General features: G+C 31.5%; 5 protein-coding genes across 15 annotated transcripts; 2 read left to right on the top strand and 3 right to left on the bottom strand.

Annotated features, from left to right (window-relative positions):
• Positions 1-3,411: 3,411 nt before the first annotated feature.
• mEFTu1 (mitochondrial translation elongation factor Tu 1) lies at positions 3,412-5,077 on the top strand. The gene is made up of 2 exons (XM_040727120.2): positions 3,412-4,814; positions 4,881-5,077. The coding sequence occupies exons 1-2, from the start codon at positions 3,576-3,578 to the stop codon at positions 4,983-4,985; spliced, it is 1,344 nt and encodes a 447-aa protein (XP_040583054.1). The 5' UTR covers positions 3,412-3,575; the 3' UTR covers positions 4,986-5,077.
• Positions 5,078-6,532: 1,455 nt separating this feature from the next.
• MICAL-like (protein) lies at positions 6,533-10,172 on the bottom strand. The gene is given in 4 exon segments (XM_071894021.1): positions 6,533-7,120; positions 7,390-8,672; positions 8,674-10,035; positions 10,111-10,172. Coding segments are annotated over 3 exon segments (2,769 nt in total). The 5' UTR covers positions 9,712-10,035; positions 10,111-10,172; the 3' UTR covers positions 6,533-6,672.
• A 287-nt stretch (positions 10,173-10,459) lies between these two features.
• On the bottom strand, positions 10,460-11,787 carry nero (deoxyhypusine hydroxylase nero). The gene is made up of 3 exons (XM_040727121.2): positions 11,400-11,787; positions 10,901-11,333; positions 10,460-10,841 (listed from the first exon to the last, which is right to left on the bottom strand). Exons 1-3 carry the CDS (start codon positions 11,587-11,589, stop codon positions 10,553-10,555), a joined length of 912 nt encoding a protein of 303 aa, XP_040583055.1. The 5' UTR covers positions 11,590-11,787; the 3' UTR covers positions 10,460-10,552.
• A 1,164-nt stretch (positions 11,788-12,951) lies between these two features.
• Positions 12,952-21,579, bottom strand: LOC121131746 (beta-1,4-glucuronyltransferase 1). 11 transcript variants are annotated; one of them, XR_011784270.1, is made up of 7 exons: positions 18,834-18,933; positions 14,745-14,950; positions 14,185-14,687; positions 13,749-14,103; positions 13,538-13,674; positions 13,175-13,466; positions 12,952-13,112 (listed from the first exon to the last, which is right to left on the bottom strand). XR_011784270.1 is itself a non-coding variant. In XM_071893987.1 (7 exons), the coding sequence occupies exons 3-7, from the start codon at positions 14,932-14,934 to the stop codon at positions 13,263-13,265; spliced, it is 1,389 nt and encodes a 462-aa protein (XP_071750088.1). In that variant the 5' UTR covers positions 14,935-14,950; positions 20,503-20,635; positions 21,468-21,579; the 3' UTR covers positions 12,952-13,262. The 11 variants fall into 11 exon arrangements, 9 of the variants coding, with proteins under 9 accessions (XP_071750088.1, XP_071750089.1, XP_071750095.1 ...); XR_011784269.1 differs by lacking the exon at positions 18,834-18,933 and adding an exon at positions 15,371-15,505; XM_071893987.1 differs by lacking the exon at positions 18,834-18,933 and adding exons at positions 20,503-20,635; positions 21,468-21,579 and having other exon boundaries at positions 12,952-13,466.
• Positions 18,966-23,361, top strand: LOC121131747 (carbohydrate sulfotransferase 4). The gene is made up of 5 exons (XM_040727115.2): positions 18,966-19,119; positions 19,173-19,525; positions 19,595-19,784; positions 22,494-22,878; positions 22,930-23,361. The coding sequence occupies exons 1-5, from the start codon at positions 19,041-19,043 to the stop codon at positions 23,258-23,260; spliced, it is 1,338 nt and encodes a 445-aa protein (XP_040583049.1). The 5' UTR covers positions 18,966-19,040; the 3' UTR covers positions 23,261-23,361.
• The last annotated feature ends 177 nt before the right edge of the window (positions 23,362-23,538 follow it).

The raw sequence follows: 23,538 nt of genomic DNA, 5'->3' as shown, positions 1-23,538 counted from the left end.
GTAGCAAAACACTTGAAGAGAGACATTCCATTTAGAAGAAACAAATTCTAAATAAACAAAGACCCATATTGGAAATGCGTGAGCGCAGTGTCCTGTCCTGGTTACAGGAGTCCTTGGTCTGACCAAGTCTGAGCAGTACTATTACTCTTTTGTCATCGGAAGAAAAGCGCAAGAGGATTATATACTCGTAAAGATAATGTGTCTCGATATTTTGGTGTACAAAACATATTCTATTCTGATATTACATATAAATAGTTTAACTGGAGAGTTCCACAAAAATAAATAATTTTCGAATAAATTACTCAGTGAGGAACAAAGAGTTATCATTTCTCATCCACAGCTCCTTCGTTTAAACTCTTGAGACCTGTTCCTTCCAAGGCCGACTTTTTTTCGTCTCTTATTCTGAGAAAAATATTTCATTGTTAAGAATCCTTCAGTGCCCTTGATGTATATAAGCCAGAAATCCCTTGGATAATAGTAAAAGTCAATATTAGACTCTTAATGAATATGCAGCCTTTTTTCTCTATACTTTTGTATGCAATACTTATTATATTTTGCTTATATCTGCATAAATAGATTTTGTGAGGTGTTGAGTACTAAGTGATTATTTGATAACAAATTATAAGTTACCTCTTAACTTCTGTAGACATGCAATTTCGAAACTTAGTTAGTTTTAATCATCTTCTAAAAAATTTATTTGGTTACCACTGTATTGGAATATTAACCCCATGAAGATTTAGGATTTCCACGCTAATAAAGATTATTAATAAATGTTTCCCATAACAGTTCTTATATTTAATTAATAGTCATTTTAAAAATACTCATTAATGACATAGATACCGACGTTCAAAATTATAAGCTAACTTGTTATATTTTATCCTACTTTTCTTTGATTTATACCTATATATAATTATAAAAATTTATTATTATTTTAAGGGATGAATAAAATACTTTTATAGAGTAAATCCTTTATTAAACGAAACAAAATGAAAATTCAAGATTTAGAAGATAACTTAATAATTTTTCTGAAACTTGCACAAAGAGAATTCGACCTTTTTTTTACACGAGCTACTATTAGCTTCATTTATGAGATTTTTTATATATATTCTAAAGTATTTAAATCCAACTTGAACAATAAAATTAGCAAAATGATGCTGTTTTTTTACACTTCAGCCCAATAGGAATCTCCCGTTTCTAATAAATTGACAAATAGCTTTGTAAAGCATCGTATTGGATTTGTCGAGTTTTGGTCGCTGAGAATATCATATTGTAAAGCTGACTAGAATGTACGTACTTAAATATAATATATCTGAAGCCCTTTTAAGACCACGCCTATTAACATAATCTTGAAAAGTTTCGATGAGTTCTCGATTTTCGCCAGAAAATTCAAAACCATGAGTTATTGATTCAAAAATCAAAAAGTTCATGCATTCACAATCTTCAATTTTGAAAAACTTAAAGATAGAAGAGGCTATGTACCTGGATATATAAAACAATATATTGGCTCGAGATTCTTCCATAGTAAAATTAGAATTAGAAAAAATATATATGTATTTGAAACAATTGGATCAGTGCTTACACATTAAATGATGTTTTTATTTTCTCATTTATGCTCATTATTTGATTTTCATTTAATATTCTTAAGTTTCTAATATAAATTCATTTCTTTATTTATTAAAAATATATACGTAATATTAACATAATGATATTATGTTCTCTTAATTAAAATAAATGTTCATAAATGTCACTTCAATGCTACAATATTACTATATAATACTATTTATACTTCTTTCATCTTCTTTTTCTTCTATATCTACTAAGGTATAATATGAAAATAAGATGTAATTTATAGAATAACATAATTTTGTTTATTTATCAAAGAAATTTCATTATGAAATAGTCATGAACCGAAATGAGCGAATCGACAGCTAACAGCAAAATAAATAGGCATGGACGTCTCGAGCACCTGGATAACATACAAAAAAAAACGCGTGCTCTAAGAGCTGGCTTAGAAGTAGTTCACGAATATGTTATACGGATAGCTTGAAATGTCCATGACATAGGGTATTTTCGTGTTAGTGAGGTAATGCAATGCTAGTCTATCATCATTAAAACTTAATTGTAGACCTGATCTTCCGGTTAGTTTTAGAACTTTTTTTATTATTTGAAAATAAGAAATATGTTTTTGTCGAGAAGTTTATATAATTGCAATTATTTCAAACAGTGCCCAGGATCATATTAATCCGATTAAATACTCTACTGTTATTACTTATAATTATTTTATGAGGGGAAGGGTTTGGTGAGAAAAGAAGAATCTATCCACCATACTTGATGAACTAATATCTGGATTGGACCAAGGATAAATCACTTAACCTCATATAGGGGAAGTGCATTTTTATACTTAAAAATCAAATGGCAAAACAAGGGAGAAGTCTCTCTGGACAAAACTTAAATTACTTTGTACTGTCTATATTACTCCTTGTTTATTTCTTCTGCATAAAATAATCTATGTGACGTCACGTACAACAATTAATATTTCTTCTACGAAGACAACATTTTTGAACTAAAATAAAGCAGTTTTTGATTAAACAAAATTATGGGGGGGCATCCTCTAACAAAATTACCTTCTAGGACTTGCTTCGTAAAATTCAATTTCTATTCAAACAATTTTTGCATAAAAGAATTATAAGTATATTAGAAGAAAATAGCAAAATAATAATGTAAGCTTACTGGAAACTTCACATTTAATTCGACCAAAAAGATGAGCGAATGTGAAACCAGTACACTAACTACATCTTAGTGTGAATGTGAAGCGGTAATTATAAATTATTTTTTCACATTTATAACAAATAGATTGTATTTTTTCCACTAAACTGAAATGAAAATGGGACGGGTACACTACTGTCTATAATATTAATATTATTAATCAATTACTCATCATTTGAGCATCCCTTCGATCCTCAGATCTCTTTCTGAATTAAAGATTTAAGTTATATCTTTACGAACTTAACTTGCCAAAAAGATGGTTACTAACTTTAATGGATAAAATATTCAATCTAAACATTATTTTTGATAATTTTTTTTTTTTGTAAATTACTTCTAGAAAACAATGAAAGGTAATATATGTAGTAACACCAGGTTGAATCACTTATCTGAGCATGTTTTTTTAATCAAAAATAGTTTTATTATATTTTGCTTCAAAACTATTGTCTTCGTGGAAGAAATATTAATTGTAGCACGAGACTTCACATAAATTATGCCATGCTGATGAAGTGATGAAATAAACGCAGGGAGTAATATTGTACAAAGTCAATATGGTTTTGCTATTTGATTTTTAAGGATATAAAATACAGCTCCCCCTACGCGAGGTTAAGTGATTGACCCATGGTCCACTCCAGATATTAGTAGAACACATTTTTCTAGCTTTTTTTTGCATATAGACAGCAGCCAGCTGCTCATCCATTAACGTTTTTTCAGTTTTCTGATACTTAAGAACACGGCCTCGTCGTTCAATTTAATTATTAATTGATATAATTATAGCAGTTAGAGGATTCCTCGTTCAACACCTCTTAAAAATGAGTGCAATTGCAATTCACAGGGGCCTTTTCTTGGGATTTCAGCGATCAATTTCCTATAGCCGACATTTACTAGCAGCAAAGGAGGTCTTCAAGAGGGAGAAGCCACATTTGAATATTGGTACGATCGGTCATGTTGATCATGGAAAGACGACGCTTACGGCAGCCATAACAAAAATCCTCTCAGAGAAGAAGCTTGCCTCCTATAAAGACTATGCAGCTATTGACAATGCTCCTGAGGAGCGGAGTCGGGGAATCACCATTAATGTGGCTCACATCGAGTATGCAACTGAGAATCGTCATTATGCTCATACGGACTGTCCTGGACATGCAGATTTCATTAAAAACATGATCACAGGAGCAAACAACATGGATGGAGCGATCCTCGTTGTGGGAGCAACGGATGGTTGCATGCCACAGACCCGAGAGCATTTGCTTCTTATCAAGCAACTTGGCGTTGAGCATATTGTTGTGTTTATTAATAAGTGTGATGTAGCAGATGAGGAAATGATTGAGCTAGTGGAGATGGAAGTCAGAGAGCTTCTGAGTGAAAACGGTTTCCCTGGAGATGACATCCCTGTTATTAAGGGATCCGCTCTTTCTGCATGTGAAGACAAAAATGCAAGCCTTGGAAAAGAACAAATTGTGGCCCTCATGTCAGCCGTTGATAGTTATATTCCTAATCCCGAGCGTGATTTGGACCTACCCTTCCTTCTGCCTATCGAACATGTTCACACAATCCCCGGTCGTGGTACCGTCGTAACAGGACGTGTAGAGAGAGGGAAGCTTAAAGTAGGGCAAGAGGTTGAATTTCTTGGATTTAACACTGCTATCAAGTCCAAAGTGACAGGGATAGAGATGTTTCATAAAATTCTTGAAGAGGCTAATGCTGGTGATCAAATGGGTATATTGGCTCGAGGGGTTAAGAAAGATGATGTTCGTCGGGGAATGGTGGTAGCGAAACCCAATTCTGTCAAACAAGTGGATCACATAAAAGCACAAGTCTATCTCATGTCCAAAGAGGAAGGCGGACGAGGAAAAGCACTGTCGCAAGGCAATCAATTGACTGTCTTTTGCAAAACGTGGGATTGTACATCCTTTATCAAAATATTAGGCAAGGACATGGGAATGCCCGGAGAGGACTGTACTCTGGATATGAAGCTCATTAAACCCGTGGTTATTGAGAAGAATGGACATTTTACCCTTCGTGATGGTGGCCGTACAGTTGGAACGGGGAAGGTATGTCATTTATATATTTATTAAATATAAAATTTGTTTCATTCTTGATCATCAAATATTTTTTAGGTGACGGAGATCCTAGCTCCTCTCACTCCAGATGAAAAGGAATACCTGACGTCGAGCAAGAAAAATAAAGAAAAAATATTGGCTAAGATACAGGAGAAGCAATAGAAGATTACTTTTCTCTCATTCTCTAAACATTATTTTCTTCGTTAATTTTATAAAAAATATAAAATAAAAAGCTACATTCAGATCTCAGAAAATGATCCTGTTTAACACATCATATTAATTATTAGGTATATATACAAAGGACGTCTCAAATATTTTGTAATAATAATATATATCTATATATATTTCATAAACTAAAATCTTTCTATCTTCTCTTAAATTTAAAAAATCATTATTACTCGTCACCAATGAACAATCAAACAAACAAATACATTTGTATAATATTATTGTGTAATTAGAAGGGTGCAATAACGTCGGCAACATACACGAGTTGTCGTAGTCTTAATAATGGTTATTCATCATAAAATATATGTTATATATAGAAAAATAAATATTATATTATTTTGTAAAATATTAATTAAAAACATGCTTTTTTGAAGTATGTGGTGGTAGTGGAAGAGAAAAAAAGTAAAAGAAAAGAAAATGCTTGACTCAACAACAATAATATTAAAGCCAAAAAGAGTCGACGCGTTCAGAGTAGTAATGGTAGTATTGTAGTGGAATGTGATGCCATACTTTAGTTAGTACATCAAAATGAGATTAAGAGTAGTGATGAGGGGTGGGTGAGATCATGATATTTATATGGGAGAGACTTGTTCATTTTACTTGTATATCGACGTCTCATTTAAAAAAAAAATCATTAACAAACTTGGGGGAAGTTGGAAGATTACTATTACTTAATAATAATGAATAATTACATAGACTTTAAAATATATATTTATAAACGATTATAACTATTAACAATTAATATATTAAATATATATATATTATTTTTAAATAACATGTTGGCTTGATTATCTTTTTGTCAGGGTTTTGGGATCCTTTAGTTGGAATTAGAATGTTCAATTAATATTTTTGTCTCAATAATTTCTTATGGCCTTAATAACTATTAATATACATAGGTATTAGCTAGTAAGTCTCAAATTTTTATAATGAATACATACGTATTTGTCAAAGACTGTAGGGGAGGGGTGCATTTCTGAAGGAATCTTTAAATGAAAGAAAAAGAGGAAAGATAAAATCAAGGCACCAAATTTTTTTTACTACACGTTAAAAAGTGTTCTAATTTTTCTTTACAACCTCACTGTTTAAAAAAAAAATATACTCAGATAAGATAATTTTGGACGAATACATGATTAAAAAATATATTATTATTTGTATAATTGAATAATTATTATTAATTATCTATGGCCACTAAAGAAAGAGAGAGAGAGGAAATAAGATCTATGACAAACGGATTTTGGCTCAAATACAAACTTAATCATCATAATTATACAAAGAGATAGAAGGAGGACACTGATAATAAAAAAATCAAATAAATCCCTTTAATAGAGAAGAATAAATGCACTCATGTCAATATAAAGACTCCCTTTATAGAGAAAACAATTGGAATCGCTTTAAGGCACGGATGTTACATTATTGTTAATATAAGGGGGAGGGGGAATCGGAAATAAATAATAGTAATTATCATTTAAAAAAAATATTTGTGCCAAGCCGGTCCTTCGTTGTCACATATGTATGTATAACTAAGTAAATGATCAATTTCGTCTATATAATATGTATTGCTATGTATACATGATTGAACCAGGAGTAGTAGTAGTAGTAAGAAGTATGTTAAGGATAAATGATTTTACCGCTTAACATGTGCCAAGGAGGTCATGGAAGAAAGTAACTTTTTCTTTAGTTTTTTAGCTTTATCTTTTTTGGGAGATGGTTTGGGAGAGCCACACTGAGAGAGATTTGGAAACTCCTTCGTATCAATATCCTTATCAACATCGAAACTTTTGTTCTTATTCTTTTTCTCCTTATTCTTTTTCTTTTTCTTCTTTTCAGAAGAGGAATCCAATGCGGGTTTTACAGCTGCAAACTCTCCCATATGAATTTCAATAGACTCATCCTCTTCCAACTCGCGGAGGCGATCCATTTCAAGACAGTCAACGATTTCATTTCTTTGTGAGACGACATACATAAGTCGAGAAATGAGGCCTTCCTCCTCCTTCTTTTGATCCTCATTCAAATTTTCCTTGTTCATTAATACTCTTATTTGATATTCCAAGTCCGCATGTTCCTCTTCTAGCCTAAAAAATGAACAAAAAGACAAAAGCCATGTAAAGCAAAACAAGCACCCTATTTACTTAAGAAAATTGAATTAAAGGGAATTAAGCATGAGAGTATGAGGACAAAAGACAGAGAAGGAGAAAATAAGATTCTTTTTATGACTTGAGAAGGGAAATAAATATACATTAAATTATGTTAATGTATACGTAAGAAGTACATACAATTGATGATGAAGAATAACAATACATTATCCTTGATTTATGGACTCTGTTGCCCTTCTACTACGTACCTATGCTCTCTTTTCATGTACATGAGCTCTGTTTGTCTCCGAAAGAGCTCATTTTTCTCATTAACGAGTTCAAATAATTGAATGATCAAATCCTCAGCCTCTGGTCCCAGCGACTCACGATCTTCACTGCACGTACCATTTTCTTTCTGTTCAGAATCATTTTTCTCACACAGTTCCCGAATGGTTTTCTCTAGTTGAACGCCTTGCCTCTCAAACTCGAGTTGTTTTACTTCAATGTCAATGAGCTCGGTATTGACAGCCTTTCTTGGTATTTTCTTCACTTGTCTTTTGGGAGGTATTGGACGAGGTGGGGCAGGTCCCTTTTTCTTTTTCCATATCCCTCCATCTGCTTTATCCGGACTCACAGGTGTCAAGGGAACAACAGTGTTTTTATTTTCATTGAAGTTCAAATTAGAAATTTGGGATCTTCTATTAATGTTGTCTCTCTCTTTAAGAGACTTAGGGTTATTCGATCGAAGGAGAGAAGAGGGACTTGACTGGCATTTTGCTCCTGGTGGCATGGGAGCACGACGTTTTTTACGACTACGAATCGTCATCGACGAGGAGCAAGAGGGTGACGGGGAAACACTCCGAAAGCCTGATTTACATCTTGAGTCATCTCCATCAGAATCTTCGAGATCACTTCCAAAAGGATTAAGTGACTGTATCACATTATTATGGGAAGCCCGTGGTGGTTTAGGTGGAGGAACAAGGGATGTCAATTCTCTGACTTGATCATTTTCTTCATCTTCAAAGTCACTACCAAAAGGATTTGAAGATTCGGACTTCGACTTGTTTTCGATCTCTTTTATTGCTTTAGTGTCATCAACGAGTTCCTCTCCATCCTCAAGGTCAAAAGGATTCAAGTCTTCAGGATAATCACAGGGTTCTTCATTACAGACTTTTTCTTGTGCCAGCACCTTTTCTTGAGAATCATCTTCGACTTCATTATTCTTATTGCTACTTTTTTCTTCCACACCAGGTTCATCATTCTCTCTAGTTTCCTCAGAATTGACCTCGGCAATTCCTTCTTTTATTTCATCTGCATTCTCCTCATGCTCTTTTAAGGTTGAGGAGGTGATTAAATAATCCTCAGGAGTGTCATTTTTATCTTCGTCTGAATAAATGTTATCAATTTTACGCACCAATAGATCCTCCTTTTCTTTTACCAAAACGTCAGGGTTTAAAAAATCCGCTATATTTTCGTCATTCTTATCCTCATGGAAAGAGGATTTGCTTTCCTCTTGAGAGATCTTGCCGATATCAGAGATCTCATTTTCTTTGTCTTCTATACTGTTTTTTTTCATTCACATCTATAACTTCGTGGTCAGATGATGTATTTTCAAGATGGAGACTACTCCGGTTGCTGCTACTTCTACATCCATGATCACTACTAACATTGGAATGAATTTCCTCCACTGTTTTCTCATTTGAAAATGAAGAATCAATATCATTTTCTGCTAGATGAGATTCTTCTGGTACTAGAGGGATATTTTCTTTTTCTTGTGTGCTGAAGGTTTCCAATTTTTCTTCATGTTCTTCTTCCTCGCACTGAACAATAGATTCAGAATTTTCCTCCTCTTCTCCTTGGCCAATGGTAGAGGATGATAAAATATCAATTTCCACCTTGTTTTGAAGTGATGGAGAAATTTCTTCATCATTTAATTCTTTTTCTTGAGACTCTCTTTTGAGTTTGTTAGTGAGAGCAAGTTGTGCTTGTGAGACTTCTTCATCAGGACAAATTTCACAGCAGAAATCTCCTTTTTCCGTTTCATAATAGTTAGCTAAACTGAGTTGAGAGCCACACCGTGCACACTTGAAACAGGTCCTATGAGCCATAAGGCCATTAATATTATATCTTTCTAGAAGGAATAACACAGGTTTTTGGCAGAATTGGCAAGGACCTCCAGCAGAGGAAGACTCTCTTCGCGGCATGGGTTTGATGAAAGGAGATTTGACATGATTACTGACATGGGACCTAGTTGTTGCCCCTCCAAATGCCTGATAGAACTGGCTTAGATAAGTGAGAATGGAAAGACGGTCTAAAGAGGATGCGTGAACCATATCCGCAGGGTCCAGAAGAGCATTGATCCCAAGATGTTGCTCTGCAATAGTGAATGCAAGAGAATTGTTTTCGAAAGCATTTTGAGGGTTAAGATTAGAGTAGTTTAGCAACTCGGGTCTAAAATGATGAATCAGAGCGCAAAATCCCAGTCCAGATCTCCATGAAGACGTCATATTTGTGATAGTGACATTGGAGTAATCTTTGGTCACAATTTGGCACCAAGCTTCAAGAGCTTTGGTCCCATGTAGCACTGCCATTGATTGATAATTAGGATTGATCAATTAATGATGAGGATTTAGTTAAGTACCAGAATGTGTAGGGAATTATGTCAATGAAGGGAGAAAGTGAAGTAAGGAGGGAGAGGGATAGGCGGCGGTAGTGGTGAGAAGGATTGATCTTGGAAGATGAATACAAGGCTGGGCCCGCTCTCAATCCAAAAGGCCCATACTAGTAATAGTACTCCCTTATTATAAGCAATAATGAGTAACTAAATGATAGTATCCGGAGTGAATGACAGGGAGAGGGGAGAAGATGCGATTAGGCGAGCGAGAGAAAAGCATATACACAACTCACAAGGGAATCTAGAAACGTCAGAGAGGAATAAGAGCTGTGAAAAAAAAGAACAAAAAAGAGAGAGAACAAAAAATATTTCATACTAGTAGTAGTAGTTATGCTGCAGTCGAGCCAGTGGTGTGGTCACTGGTGTGTGCACGTTCTAACTCTAGCTGTATAAAAGTAAAGTCAGCACTCTGCAGGACGTATTAGCGCACACATTTTACATTTATTATTTATATATTTATGACTATGAGATAAATGATAATGTACTTGTGTACATTATTACGTAGATAGAACTATCTACACACGTGACTCAAAGAAAAAAAAAAAACCAATAACGTACTATATACGAATTATGATGCATGATTCTAATATGCTTAAATGAATGAATACAATGGCAATGAATACTCAGAACCCTTCTCTCGATTTTATAATTAACCCTTGTTCAAATTAGTTACTTAGATCAATGTATTTATGGAATATTCATATTAATATTCTTCACAGTAAAATAAACCCCTTTAACTTAGGAGGTGTAACAATAAATTAACTCTTTATAGAAGATGATAAAGTATTAGCATATTGAAAATCCGAACTTTGATTATAGTCACAAAAATCCAGTGCTATTTCACAGCTCTCTCGAACGACCGCAGGTACCTCTTTCCCCAAGTATTTTTGAAGTTCGGAGTGAATCTCAGGTGTTCCAATGGACCCTAGAGCTTCAGCACACTCATGTCTCACCATAGGATGTTCTTTTTCGTTTTGTAGGATTTGAATAAGGGACTTTTTTGACTCAAAGCTTTGGATTTGTCCGAGTACATATGCAACTTCATGTCTACGGACAAAAATAAATAATATATTTGAAAGCATGGAACAGCATGACGAATTCCTTACCTAAATAAAGCACTTGATTTATCATGAATTAGTCCTCGGCAGAGGGATTGAATGGAATCTGTATCTCCTTTGTTTCGTAAAGAAAACATGGCTCGATAACGAATGAATATATCTTCAGACTCATTATGGAGTAGACTTTCCAAATTGGATGAAAAGTCTAAAGGAAACGGAGGAGCTGGATCAACAGAGTCATAGGGGTTTTTACTTAAATTTTTTTCCGGATTTTTAAGCCAATCCAAACGAGAAAGAGCTAAACTGACGGTCTCAGTCACTTCAATGGGAAGATCCTTTGAATTTAGAATAGACTCAAGTGCTTTTCGTATCTTTGGATCCTCTCCAAGAGCTCCTAAAGCCTCTGCAGCTTCATGGCGAACAATGGGTTCCATTTTAGGATCAGAGAGAATGGAGATCAGACCCTCTATCGCTTCAGCATCTATGATTTATAATAATTATTTATATTTTTAGAGCCATTAGTAATTCCTCATAATTTGAAACGTACCCTGCATTTGGCCCATGACATATGCGATTTCATGCTTTAGAAGTTCGGAACTATCTTCCTTGATTGTTTTTTGCATCCATTCCAAGGAACTTTTTCCTCCTATACTCCTAAGAGTGAAGAGTGCACGGAAGCGCTCCTTGAGGGGACGAGACTTATCGTGCAACACCTTTCCGACCCTATCTATATCCATTTCTAGGCTTTTTTTAAAGCTAAAGACTAGTTTACTTCGTTCTGAGGTCCCGTTTGAGTTTATAGTTCGGTTTTAGCAGCAGCTCATGTGCCGATTAGTATCAAGTACAATATTTTACTATAACTATTCATATATATTACATAAATTAAAAAGTTCCTCTTGAGGAAACTTTTTGACGTCACAATAAATGTAAACAAACCTCACTCGACATGATGGTATTTTAAGCAATTACAACAAAGCTACCATATTTTTTCTTGATTAAATGGCTAAGGTATATATATAAAAATATATTCATCTCCCATTATCAAGAATGATCTTTTGCTTTAATTATATCAATGATCTTCTCGATTCAAATTAAATCTTTCTAATTTATGAATATCCCTATTATTTAATCATTATCAAGAATAATTCCGACAGTAGCTAGATAGATAAATTATAATGTGATAATTATTATGCCAACATATTTTTGGCCTTTTTCTTTCTCATCTTGGAAGGGGAAAAATTGAGAAATGCAAAAATGAAGATCAAATCTGAAATCTCAATGAAAATCATTGCGTGTAAAATAATAAAAAGTAAAAACTAGGGCAGTCGGGGACCAAGTTGCAAATTATTCCAAATGATTAGGTTTTAAATAGGATAAAGATTTCTCTTCTTCCCTTTGTGGATGTTATTTCTTTTTCACAATCCAAAAAATATCAACTCAAGATATATAATTTAATTTCAATTGACTCTGTATAGTATTACATAATGACACTAAAACAGAAGTTATGTGAGACAAGCCTCCGGTGTGAATATATACTATAGTGTCTATAAGTAACTTAAAAAGTGAGTTAAATATTATCCTGTAGTAGGGGGAGAAATGAAAAAATAATTTATTCTCATTACGTCATAATGATACACAAAGTTATTATTGATGGACTATTAATATTATAAATAATAGTGTTTCCCAGCGAAGTTACTTATCATAATATTCTATATAATACAATAATTATTGATAATAATTTGTAATATGAATTTATGCTTCATTTGATTAGGAATTAAGATATTTTTTAAAATAAGTATTTTATCATCAGTCCTTATAGTAAAGAGAACTATATGTTTATATATTTAAAAAAAAACTATATCAGTCACATCTAGGAGGAAAACTCATTTTGATTATATATTAACTCTTATCGAATAACTAAGTACTTATAGGCAGCCATATGAGCAGAGAGTGAGAGAGCACACTCTAGTCGTGATCAATTTCAACTCTGGAATAAATAGGACGAGAATTATTTATCGATAATTTCATTTGCATTTAGACATTATTCATCAATCCCCATGAACTAATCCTAGAAATTGAATAAACAGAATGCACATAAAAACCGTTAAAAAATCTTATTTGTATTTAATACATAATGATTTTATTACAAAAAAAAAAAAATACATAGTCGTAAGAAAACGCATTCTTCACAAGCCATAAGGTTACAAAAAACCCCGTAATTTGACTAATAATAATTGTAACTGACTTCGTAACATAGCACCTATTTTATGATTGAATCAAAAACACAATAAATTATCATAATAGCGTTGATTACATACATACATCGTATGTGCATTTGAATACTTCAAGGATTCAAATTGGAATTTGTATTAAATTTTAAAATTATTATCACATGTGAGTTTATCCACCATTAATACAAACGGCAGCCCTCTCGTTGACCATACAGAAGATCAATTTCTTTAGAGATGTTATTACGAATGAAATGGTTTTGACGACTCACTTGATTAAGTTGCTTCTTACTTGGTTTGTTTTGAGATTTTATTCCAGGACGATGAATTAGAAATGCGTTGTTTAGTATATGGAAATCATAGTTCTTTAAACAAAGTTGATAGCCCTAAAGATTGAAGATGAAAAAAAAAAATGACTAATCAAATACAGAATATTAAAATTATATTGGAACTCTACCTGTGTCATTTTATCGGAACGTCCTTCCCAACTCAGTCTTTCATCATAGAGAGGCTCTTCGTTTGTTCCTATATATATGGGCTCCCAATGTTGGAATGGACTAACCCGTTTCGCCGTATGAAATATTTTCATTTTATCTAGAGGTTTGAATTAAAAAAATAAGAGTTAACACACACATATGTACATAATATATGAATTTTTTTCTGAATACCTTCAATAACGGATTCATTTTTCCACTCCTTAGAATTAGGGATGTTATGACAAAGGGGACACACCTTTTGATGAAAAGGAATGGCATCTCCAGTCTCCAGAGCATTTAAGAGTTCCACCTTTGTTCCTGGCATTTTCTTAATGTTTTTCTGGACTTCGAAGATTGAGTTAACAAAAACTCTAGGATTAGGTCTACTTAGAGCAGGATCTGTGTTTTCCCTTATCATGGACAGAAAAGCAGGGATAAGATCAGGTGAGGGATAGAGCTCAACATCAGAAGGGAATATAAAATGAGTAGTTGCCTCTTGTCGAGCAATGTTTCTACCCACATTCACTGGATAATCCAATTTATTTTTCTAAATAAGAATGTAAAAATACACACCGATTAATCTATTAGCTTGACAGTCATTTAATATATATATATTCCTAAGAATTACTTGTTTATATAAAGTTTGATTGGACTGTAGAATGTCTTTGAGGATAGATTTGCAGTTATAATTTGTAGTCTCTGATTCAAAATCCTGGATAGGAGGAGGAGGTTGCACTTCATTTGATCCCTCTTCATTTCGAAAAGATGGTAAATGATTATTGTCAAAAAATAGATGAAACGTAAGAAAGTCTTTAACTAAAGAGGAATTAACACAGTTTTGATAATAATAAATGGACTTGAGAGAACTATAAAAGTCCCATCCAGGAGCATAAAGGGCCATAGAGACTGGTCCATTCCATCTTTTTAATAGTGGAACTAAATTATCATTAAATGTAAAGTCTCCATGGGTAGTATACGTAATACTCTCATCACAAGTATAGTTTTTATTAGATGGACGAACATAATTATAAAGGACCCAGTATTTCCCTCTTTGCTCCCTACGAGTAAAAGGGTATTTGTCTTGACAACTAAAGGATGGATTAAATCTATGGACATTATCAAATGCAATCCCTGAAAAGGGAAATAAGAAATATTAATAAAAGATTCATTAACCGTTTATTAAATTACCTTTTTCTAATACTTTAATTGAATCCTCCTTGACTTGAGCTCTTGAGATCTCTGGTACAAAATGATCTCTATCAATGGTAGTACTATTTCTATTAAGCCATACAGTATAAAAGAGAACGATTAGAATGAAGATAAGGAGGAGACCCGTCCAATTCACTATGGATCGACTTCGGATAGTAGAAAGATACATATTTCAAGCCCTTAAACTAGCATGAGAGGAAATATTGTTTTAAAAATTATGTAAGTACATATTAAATGTATTATATTATTATTACAACTCTCTATAATAATTATACTGAATACAGTGAATATAAGTACAGCATGATACAAAAAGACCCATGCAACTCCTCCTTCTTGACTATAATAAATAAAATAAATGAACAATTTTTTGGTTTTGCACTTATAGCACCCTTATATTATCAATTATAATTATAATTAATTAAACCACTTTTGCCTTGCTGAGCCTATCACGATAAAACTGCAACAACATGCTATGCAAGTGTCTAAATATAAGGGCACGCAAACCCGCCTTGAACTTCCTTTACAACTTCTACTAGTTACTACTGTCTATTCTGTTAAGTATTATATTTATAATAAAAAATTATTATTTAATAAATACGGCTTACTTCCTCTCCTTAGCCTAGCTACTAATGCTAACACCAAAAAACTACGTACACAATCAAGATAAAATGATTGAGTAAGGTATGCCCAAATGACGTCAGTGGAGCTATTGATAACAAAAAAATTGAAGTTAAATATCGTAACCCAGCAGTTTAAACATTTACTAAGTCTGGAAGTAATAAAAGGCTTTGAATTATGATGATAAAGGGAACTTGGAGCTTCTTTTTAATTCACGAAACCTTTAAACATGTGTAGGGGTGACTTTGAATTTCATAGTTTAATAATCATAATTACGATTGTTTTAATATTGATTGAACAAATAAAAAAAGGGGGAAAGAGAAACATTGAAATGAGTATGGAAAAAGCTCTTTTTTGTAATTGATGGGAGTGCAAAATAATTTTTGCATATTTAATAAATCAACTTTTATAATGAACCATATATATTACGATGCACTTTAACACTGAAGATAGAATTGAGCTAATTCACAATTCAAACAATTTGGGAAAAAATTATCAGTTGAAGAATTTGTTAAAATACTTATCCTTTTTTTTTTTTTTGCATGGAGTTGGTTGCAGGTTGATTAATTCCGAGACAAAAAATGTAACTTAGATATCGAGGAATTTTGATGCAATTTGATTGAAAAGGTTATAAGGGGTTGGTTATTACTGCATGCTAATTTTTGAAGCCATGCTAGTTAAATGGTCAAATTTATTTATTCTCTAAGTAATGTATACATTATATGTACATAATGAGTTTGATTATAAAAATTGAGTTAAATTAAAAATATATCATACTTGTATAAATGTCTTTTGAAATAATAATTGTTCAATGCTTAAGCTTTCTATTTTTTCTTAAATATTTTTTGAAATCGGTAAAATATAAGCTGTTTAAGCTTATATTTACAGTACTTAGTTTATTAATTTAAGAAAATTATTTTCTACTTTAGTTAAAATAAACACACCCAAAAAAATATCTTTTAAATAGAAAAAATCAATTAAAATCAACATTTTTTAAAGGACATTTTATTATAAACTGTGGTATAAGGTTTATTCTTTAATTTTAGCTATGATAAAGCACTTTTTTTAAAAGAATAATATTTGCTTAATAATATTTCCCTTCATTTCGATTGTTTTTTTGATTTTATCATGATAAGAAATTTTACTAGGAACTGTAATCAAGATAATGTAATAAATATTTTATCTTTAAAAGCAAACTCTATCCCCTTGGATTAGACTTATAGCTATCTTTATTAAAATTTGCTTTAATTCATGGAGTTGGAAACGTGACTCGAACATACTTGAATATAATATTAGGGTGAATATTCAATTATCATTTTACTATTATAAAAACCACAATTAAAAGATAATGCTTCTAGAATTTTCTTTAAAATTCAGTCTTAACAGATAAGTTATCATAATAATAATCCCTGATCATTGTTAAAGACTGAAGTACATCTCACTTCGATAAAAGTTTCTTTTGTCTATACACATTAAGCATTATATTTTTGTAAATGGTATTATCATAGTTAACGGTAATTGAGTATTTAGTCTATAAAGACTTTTAGAAATAAATAATTCCTAACTTTCTGCACTAAAATAAGTACAAACAACATTAATGATTTTTCAATGTAATAGATATAATTATCAGAGATCAAAAGGTTATGTGTAATAGGTATAAAATTACAAAAAATCAAAATAATGATACAATATAGTTTGAAGTCATGTACAGATATTCTACTACTTCAAAAGTAAATAAATAAAAAGGTATAAATATTAATTTGTATAATATTAAAAATAGGCAATGCATTCGATATCACCTGCTTTATTGTTGGTACATAATTTCAAATATGCGGTCTTATAAAATTATTTCAAAGTAGCATCAAATTAGAGTATTATTGAATATATATTGTTTATGTAGATTCAAATAGTAATAAATGTCAGTATGTAATTGAATAAAACGAATAATTCAATTTGACCAAATTTAGTTTCTTACAAATTTTTTTCATTTTTTTTAGTTTTTTTGAAAATCCTGAGGACGTCCCTAACCGGCTAGTCAGACTTATTCGTAGTAGTGAGAGATAGTAATCCTAGTTGGGAATATTATGCTGTATACTTATTATTTATAAATACCACATTATACCTGTAAACACCGTTATAGTGAGTATTGATTCATTCAATGGGCCATTTTTATCATTATTGAAGCCTGTTCTATACTTGCTGGTATTTCTAACTACTTCTTCGATGTTCAAACTACCTTCATTATAGTTTTAATAATATTATGTAGTTGGAAAAATGATTACATAATTATTTCATTATTATTGTTTGTACGGAGAACAAGTTATCCCTCAGAGTTAATGGTAAATTTAAGTTACATCTTATAATAATTATATTTATACGCCCGCCTTAAAATTTTGTGTACTGTCAGTATCATATTTCATAGTAATACTTATATTTTATAAATATCAGGCTATAAGTTATTTTGGGCCGTCTTAGTTCAAAGACAGAGGGCATTACATTTGTAGCACTTATCAGTAGATGCTTGGAACTAGAAGCAACAGTATGTTGTTTCTTGCTGATGTTTTAAAATAATTCAAAACTTGGATGGAAAAGGCCTATCTCATGCCATAATATCATCCTTAGACAAATGTTACTTCTATGAGCCTCAGTACTCAAGCAGTTAATTGGAGAAGAGGGTTTATTTATAAGTTCAACTATCCCAACAAAATATTTGAGTATGTTAACTTTATTAATAATATCAATTATAGTGATAAACTATGTAGAAACATTTACAACAGAATTTACTCCCATTTATATAATTACTAGTAGGTACATGTCATTTGATAGTTAATAGGATTGACTCAACTCTTCAATTTATCAATTTGTTGAAAGAACCTTTATACATATTAGTTGCAACTGTAGGATTTTTGTTTGTTGGTTTGTTGATTATCCCCTACTAACAATGATAATTATAAAATAATTATCATTGTTCCATGAAATATATTAACATATATAGTATTAGTATCAAAACTGGCATAATTCATTTTGTATTTATATATAATTACAGTAAAGAGGATCGATCCTTTAGCTATATGATTGTATAAATATTTTCTTATTACAAATTAACCCTTAAATGCTTCTTTTTCTTTTTTGCCTGAAAATAATATCATGAGGTGAAAAACGGTTCATAAAAGTAATATAATAGGGGAAAAAAATGATTTTTGGGTATTTTTTTCCTAATTACTAATCACCTACTAAGCGTGTTTTATGATGCAAAATTATCTTCTCACACTTACCAAGAGGGTTGCTTCAGATGTAAAAAAAAGTTGCGATTTGACACATTTTTGTTCAATATTAAATATAAAGGTGTTTTTTTGTATGTTGCACATGTGCAACAAAAAGTATTTAAGGGTTAAAATAATTCTGGATATTACTGTAGCATGCTTCAGAGTTAAAAGAATCTTACCGTACTTGAATTCAATCGTAAGTGTCCTTTTCCCTCTTCATTATTGTGTAATTGATCACTACATTGAAAGGATTTTTTGAAATATTTTTTGTGTTCTCTCTCATGGAGTCATCATCAATTTTTACTTGCTTTCTAATAGCTGCTATATATTCATTACATAGTCTTTAACTTTCTCATGCTAGAATTTTAAATAAACACTTGCTTCATGATCCATGTTTACGTATGTACTCGTACAGTCGTCAGTATCTAGTGTACTCCTTAGTCCTTACTACTATGCTTCCATTTATCTATGTAATATTATAGTCATTCAAATAATTACACTTATTTTGTATTTTTTCCTTTAGGGGAGACCAAAATGAGTCGAATAGGTCGGAAGATTGGCATTTCTCTCATTTTAATGTGCGGTGTTTATGTCATTATACTCAACAATCTCTTACCACTCAATCCATTTCTTCCCACATCACCTTCGCCATTGAATGCTTCTTTGCCAACTTTTGGATATTTGCAACAGGGAAAAACAGCATTAAAATTTTTACTGGAAAGCTCAGAGATTAAAGCTGCAAGACATCGTGTCTCAGATGAATTGAAAGATTTTCCACTGGATCAAATACATTTGTTGAACCAAAAAGGACAGAGATATAGTCCTTCATGGGCGGATTTGTTGCTAGAGGAAGGAGGCCAACCTCTTCGTGCTCTCGTAAGATAGCTGACATAATTAAATCTTTACATAGTTCACTTAATAATCTATTAATATAATTCCATATAGATATTTACAACATGGAGAAGTGGATCAACATTTATGGGGGATATTCTCACATCACATCCATCTGCATTTTATCACTATGAACCTCTCCTTTATATAGGGATTCGACAAGTTAGAGAGAGTGATCCCGGGCTTGCTGATCAAGCTATTAATGTTATTAAGTCCTTACTTCATTGTAAATATGATGATTTAGGTAAGAATGTAATTTGCATATGGTCTTTTCAAAATCAATTACTTGGTCAGGTTTGTCACCGGCCAGATAGTCTGACACTGATATATGTATAAGTTACATGTTGGCAACCTTATTCATAATTATACTCCAAATACGTGCTGTCACTATTTATTTATATCAAGGTTCGAGCCACTAGCAAAATATCAGCTGTCTTAACCTGAGAGATTCCAGTTCGAAACAACGCATTCGATCATCTTTTTCAACAGTTTTGACACTATCAGATTTTTTTTTAAATCATTGTATATCCATGGTTATCAGTGATATACTAGTGAAATTGAATATTGAACAATGATACTATTAATCAACTTTATTTTCTGTTATCAATGTTCAATATATTCAATTTCCTTTATATTCTTTTTAAGGTAGGGTGGGGACCCAATGTATGTATTTTGGGATTTGGAGATTTGTCCAAAAAAAAAGGTTAACTTTTCAAATGTTTCATGTTTCCATGTTATAATTACCTATCTTAACTATAAATTTCACATAAGCAGCGTTAATTTGAGATTGAAAAATAAACTACAAAATTCAATTTATGAAAAAAGTAAGGTACAATCATTTGCCCCTATGGGTAGTGTCAAATAGGTATATCAAACTTTTTTGTGCTTAACTAAAAAAATTGATACCTTTAAAAAAATCAATATAGATTATCTTCATCTAAGTAATCTTACCTACAATTAGCCACAATTAGCCACTGAAGTTAATTATGTTTAAGCTTATCGTTTGCTGTATATAGAAGTCCATTTCCAAAAAAAATAAAAATAATTATTGTTAATATAGATGATACACTATGCAACAGTATTTTCACGTAACGGCTAAAAATCCCACATTTAATATTGTTATTTATACCATAGAACACGAAAATGACCATTAAAATTTTCATTCGCAGTAGGTTTGGCCTTTTACGCCATTTTTAAAAAAAATAACACTTTAAGAGTATAATTTCGATTCAAAGCCATATTTCGACTTGAAAAAACGATATATATACAAATTAAAGGTAATAAAAATTCATAAAAAACATTGCAACATACGAAAGATAAAATATTGATTAAGTCATCTTGAATACAGTTCTTAAAAATTCTGTCTAATTAAACAAAAAATAAAGTAAAATGAAGTATTTAGTTAGGAAGCTAAAATGTTGTGCATATTTTTTTCAATTGATATATATTAATAATTATAGCTAACTAAGGAATAAACCTTATATTACAAAAAATTCAATTTTGATAGATAAGCATTGAAATGTTGCGTGAAAATGTTCCAGAATTAAATATGATTTAGTCGATTATTTCACTAATTGTAGTAAAGCATTAAGATTTGGGAGGAAGGAAAATTAACCTTAGTCTAAATATTTTTCATATCCAATGTTTTTGATTAGATGGGACTTTTCAAGAAACTTTTTTATTGCTTATTTATTCAACTTTATTCAAGATAACTTAATAAATATTTTATCTTTTGAATGTTGGTATGGTTTTTTATAATTTTTTATTACCTTTAATTTCCTCTGTATATTTATTTCACTTTGAAATATGGATTTGAATCGATATCATACTTTAAAAACGTGATTTAAAAAAAGGCTCTAAAGACAAACCCAATTAGGATTGAAGGTTTTATTGGTATTTTTTTGTCTTTTACGGAGGCTTAAACAACAATAATGAACGTCAATGTGGTATCAAGCTGGCGGTCGTTCCAAGAACTGAATTGAATTTCATAGAGTTATTTATGAATTAAGATTATTACTTAATATCGAGTAAAAAATAACATCTTAATCCGACGAAACAAGTAAACCCGTGGAGGGAGAGAGGGTGTTTATGTAGTAAGCGGAGGAAAGAGATTGGAGGACTTGATCTTCTTCTTTTTTTTGAGCCACACCACATACATTGCTGTTATAACCGGCTATATATTTATTTCATTTTACAATAATTGTTCCCTTTTTTTGGCAAGGGGTAACCTAATTTAGATAGAAAAAAATCTTAATAGCTTCCGAAAATTTATGATTTAATGTATTGAATAAGCCTCCTTACTTTTTTCTTTGAGGTTCAGGAACTTTAATATGCCATATGATTTTCCCACTTAATATTATTTAATACCTATACTGCCCAAAAAAAACATACAATCAATTATATAAATTTAATGAAACTAATACAGATTGATAGCCCATAGTATGAGTTACTTTCAAGTATTTAAAAATAAAATTATAATTTTTGAAACGAAGAGTTATGAACCAAAAACTAAAATTCAACCAATTGACCCCATCCTTCTTTAATTTATTAAATAAATTATATTTTGGGGAAAAAAATGTATCAGTCCAAATATATGAGTGGCACCAAGGTTAATAGAAATACATGTATTTCTATTAACCATGAGACGTTGAAAGGGGTAATAGTTTTGCCCCCATTCTTACCCAAAAATAAAGAAATACAAATTTTTATAGAATGCAAATGACTAATTCTGTGTTGTTGATTCAGTTTTACTTTTAGTAATTTAATTCCGGATCTAGTTCAATCAAATTTATATTGATTAAAATAGCGTTTTCACTTACTATTCATTATATAATGTATTTTATAAAACCGAATCCTTGATGCATTGGACGTCCCCTTGACGCCGGTATATGTAATATCAAATAGGTTACAGTATGTTTCTGAATCTTTGATATTTTTATGTACTTATGTATAGGAGACTACCTTAGCTATGGAAAGAAACACCACTGGCTTTTTAATCACAATGAGAGACTATGGAATCATTGCCTTAATGGAAAAAACAAGGCATGTTGGAATCCTCAGACTCTCGACAAAATATGTGCGATTCATCCTTTTCAAACATTGAAAACAGTTCGATTACGCTTAAGTCTTGCACGATCATTCTTAGATGATAAATCCTTACAAAATATAAAGATACTTCATATTGTGCGTGATCCTCGAGGAACATTACAATCACGGAAGCATAGGGACTGGTGTCCAGGAGAGCCAGATTGTTATGAACCTAAGAATCTTTGTTCAGATCTTACATCTGACTATCACTCAGCCAAAGAATTAATACGAGACTATCCAAATCGGTTCATGTGAGTTTATGTGAATTTTTTTTCTTCATTTTTTGTACTTAAATTTTACAGGGTTTTTCGCTACGAAGACTTTTCCAATGATCCTTTCAATAATTCCAAAAAAGTTCTAGATTTCTTTAGCTTTGTGTACCATGACAAGGTCAGAGATTTTCTAAAGTCTCATACAGCTATAAAAAAAGGTGGTGTTTCCTCAACATTTCGCAACTCAAAGACGGCTCCCTATCATTGGATGAAGGACTTAAAAATAGAGGAGATCCTCAGTATACAGAAAGAATGCGGCGAAGCATTACGATTATGGGGATATGTACCGTACAAATATTCATCCACAGACAATAGTTACATAAAAAGCTTTAATCCACTAACCAATTACTCATTAGTATAAAAAGAACAATCATTCATGCTAATGTTCTGAGACTTTTACCTACAGAAATAAATAAAGTATGTAAAAACAATATAAGTGAAATAATTACGATCGAATCATAATCATGTATACAATTATTTCCTTTTTTTATTTTATAGTATATATTTTGCAATTTAAATAGTAGTAATCGAAATAATAACGTTTTTGTTTAACATAATATTATAAAGAGATCTTGTACAAAAGATAAAATTAGTAAGTCATTATTAATCTGTATCAAATACAACGACTTGCATGATGAT

The sequence above is a fragment of the Lepeophtheirus salmonis genome, chromosome 1 (genome assembly GCF_016086655.4).
Source record: "Lepeophtheirus salmonis chromosome 1, UVic_Lsal_1.4, whole genome shotgun sequence".
NCBI lineage: Eukaryota > Metazoa > Arthropoda > Copepoda > Siphonostomatoida > Caligidae > Lepeophtheirus > Lepeophtheirus salmonis.
The sequence above is the reverse complement of the archived record's forward strand: the minus strand, read 5'-3'. Positions and strand labels throughout refer to the sequence as shown.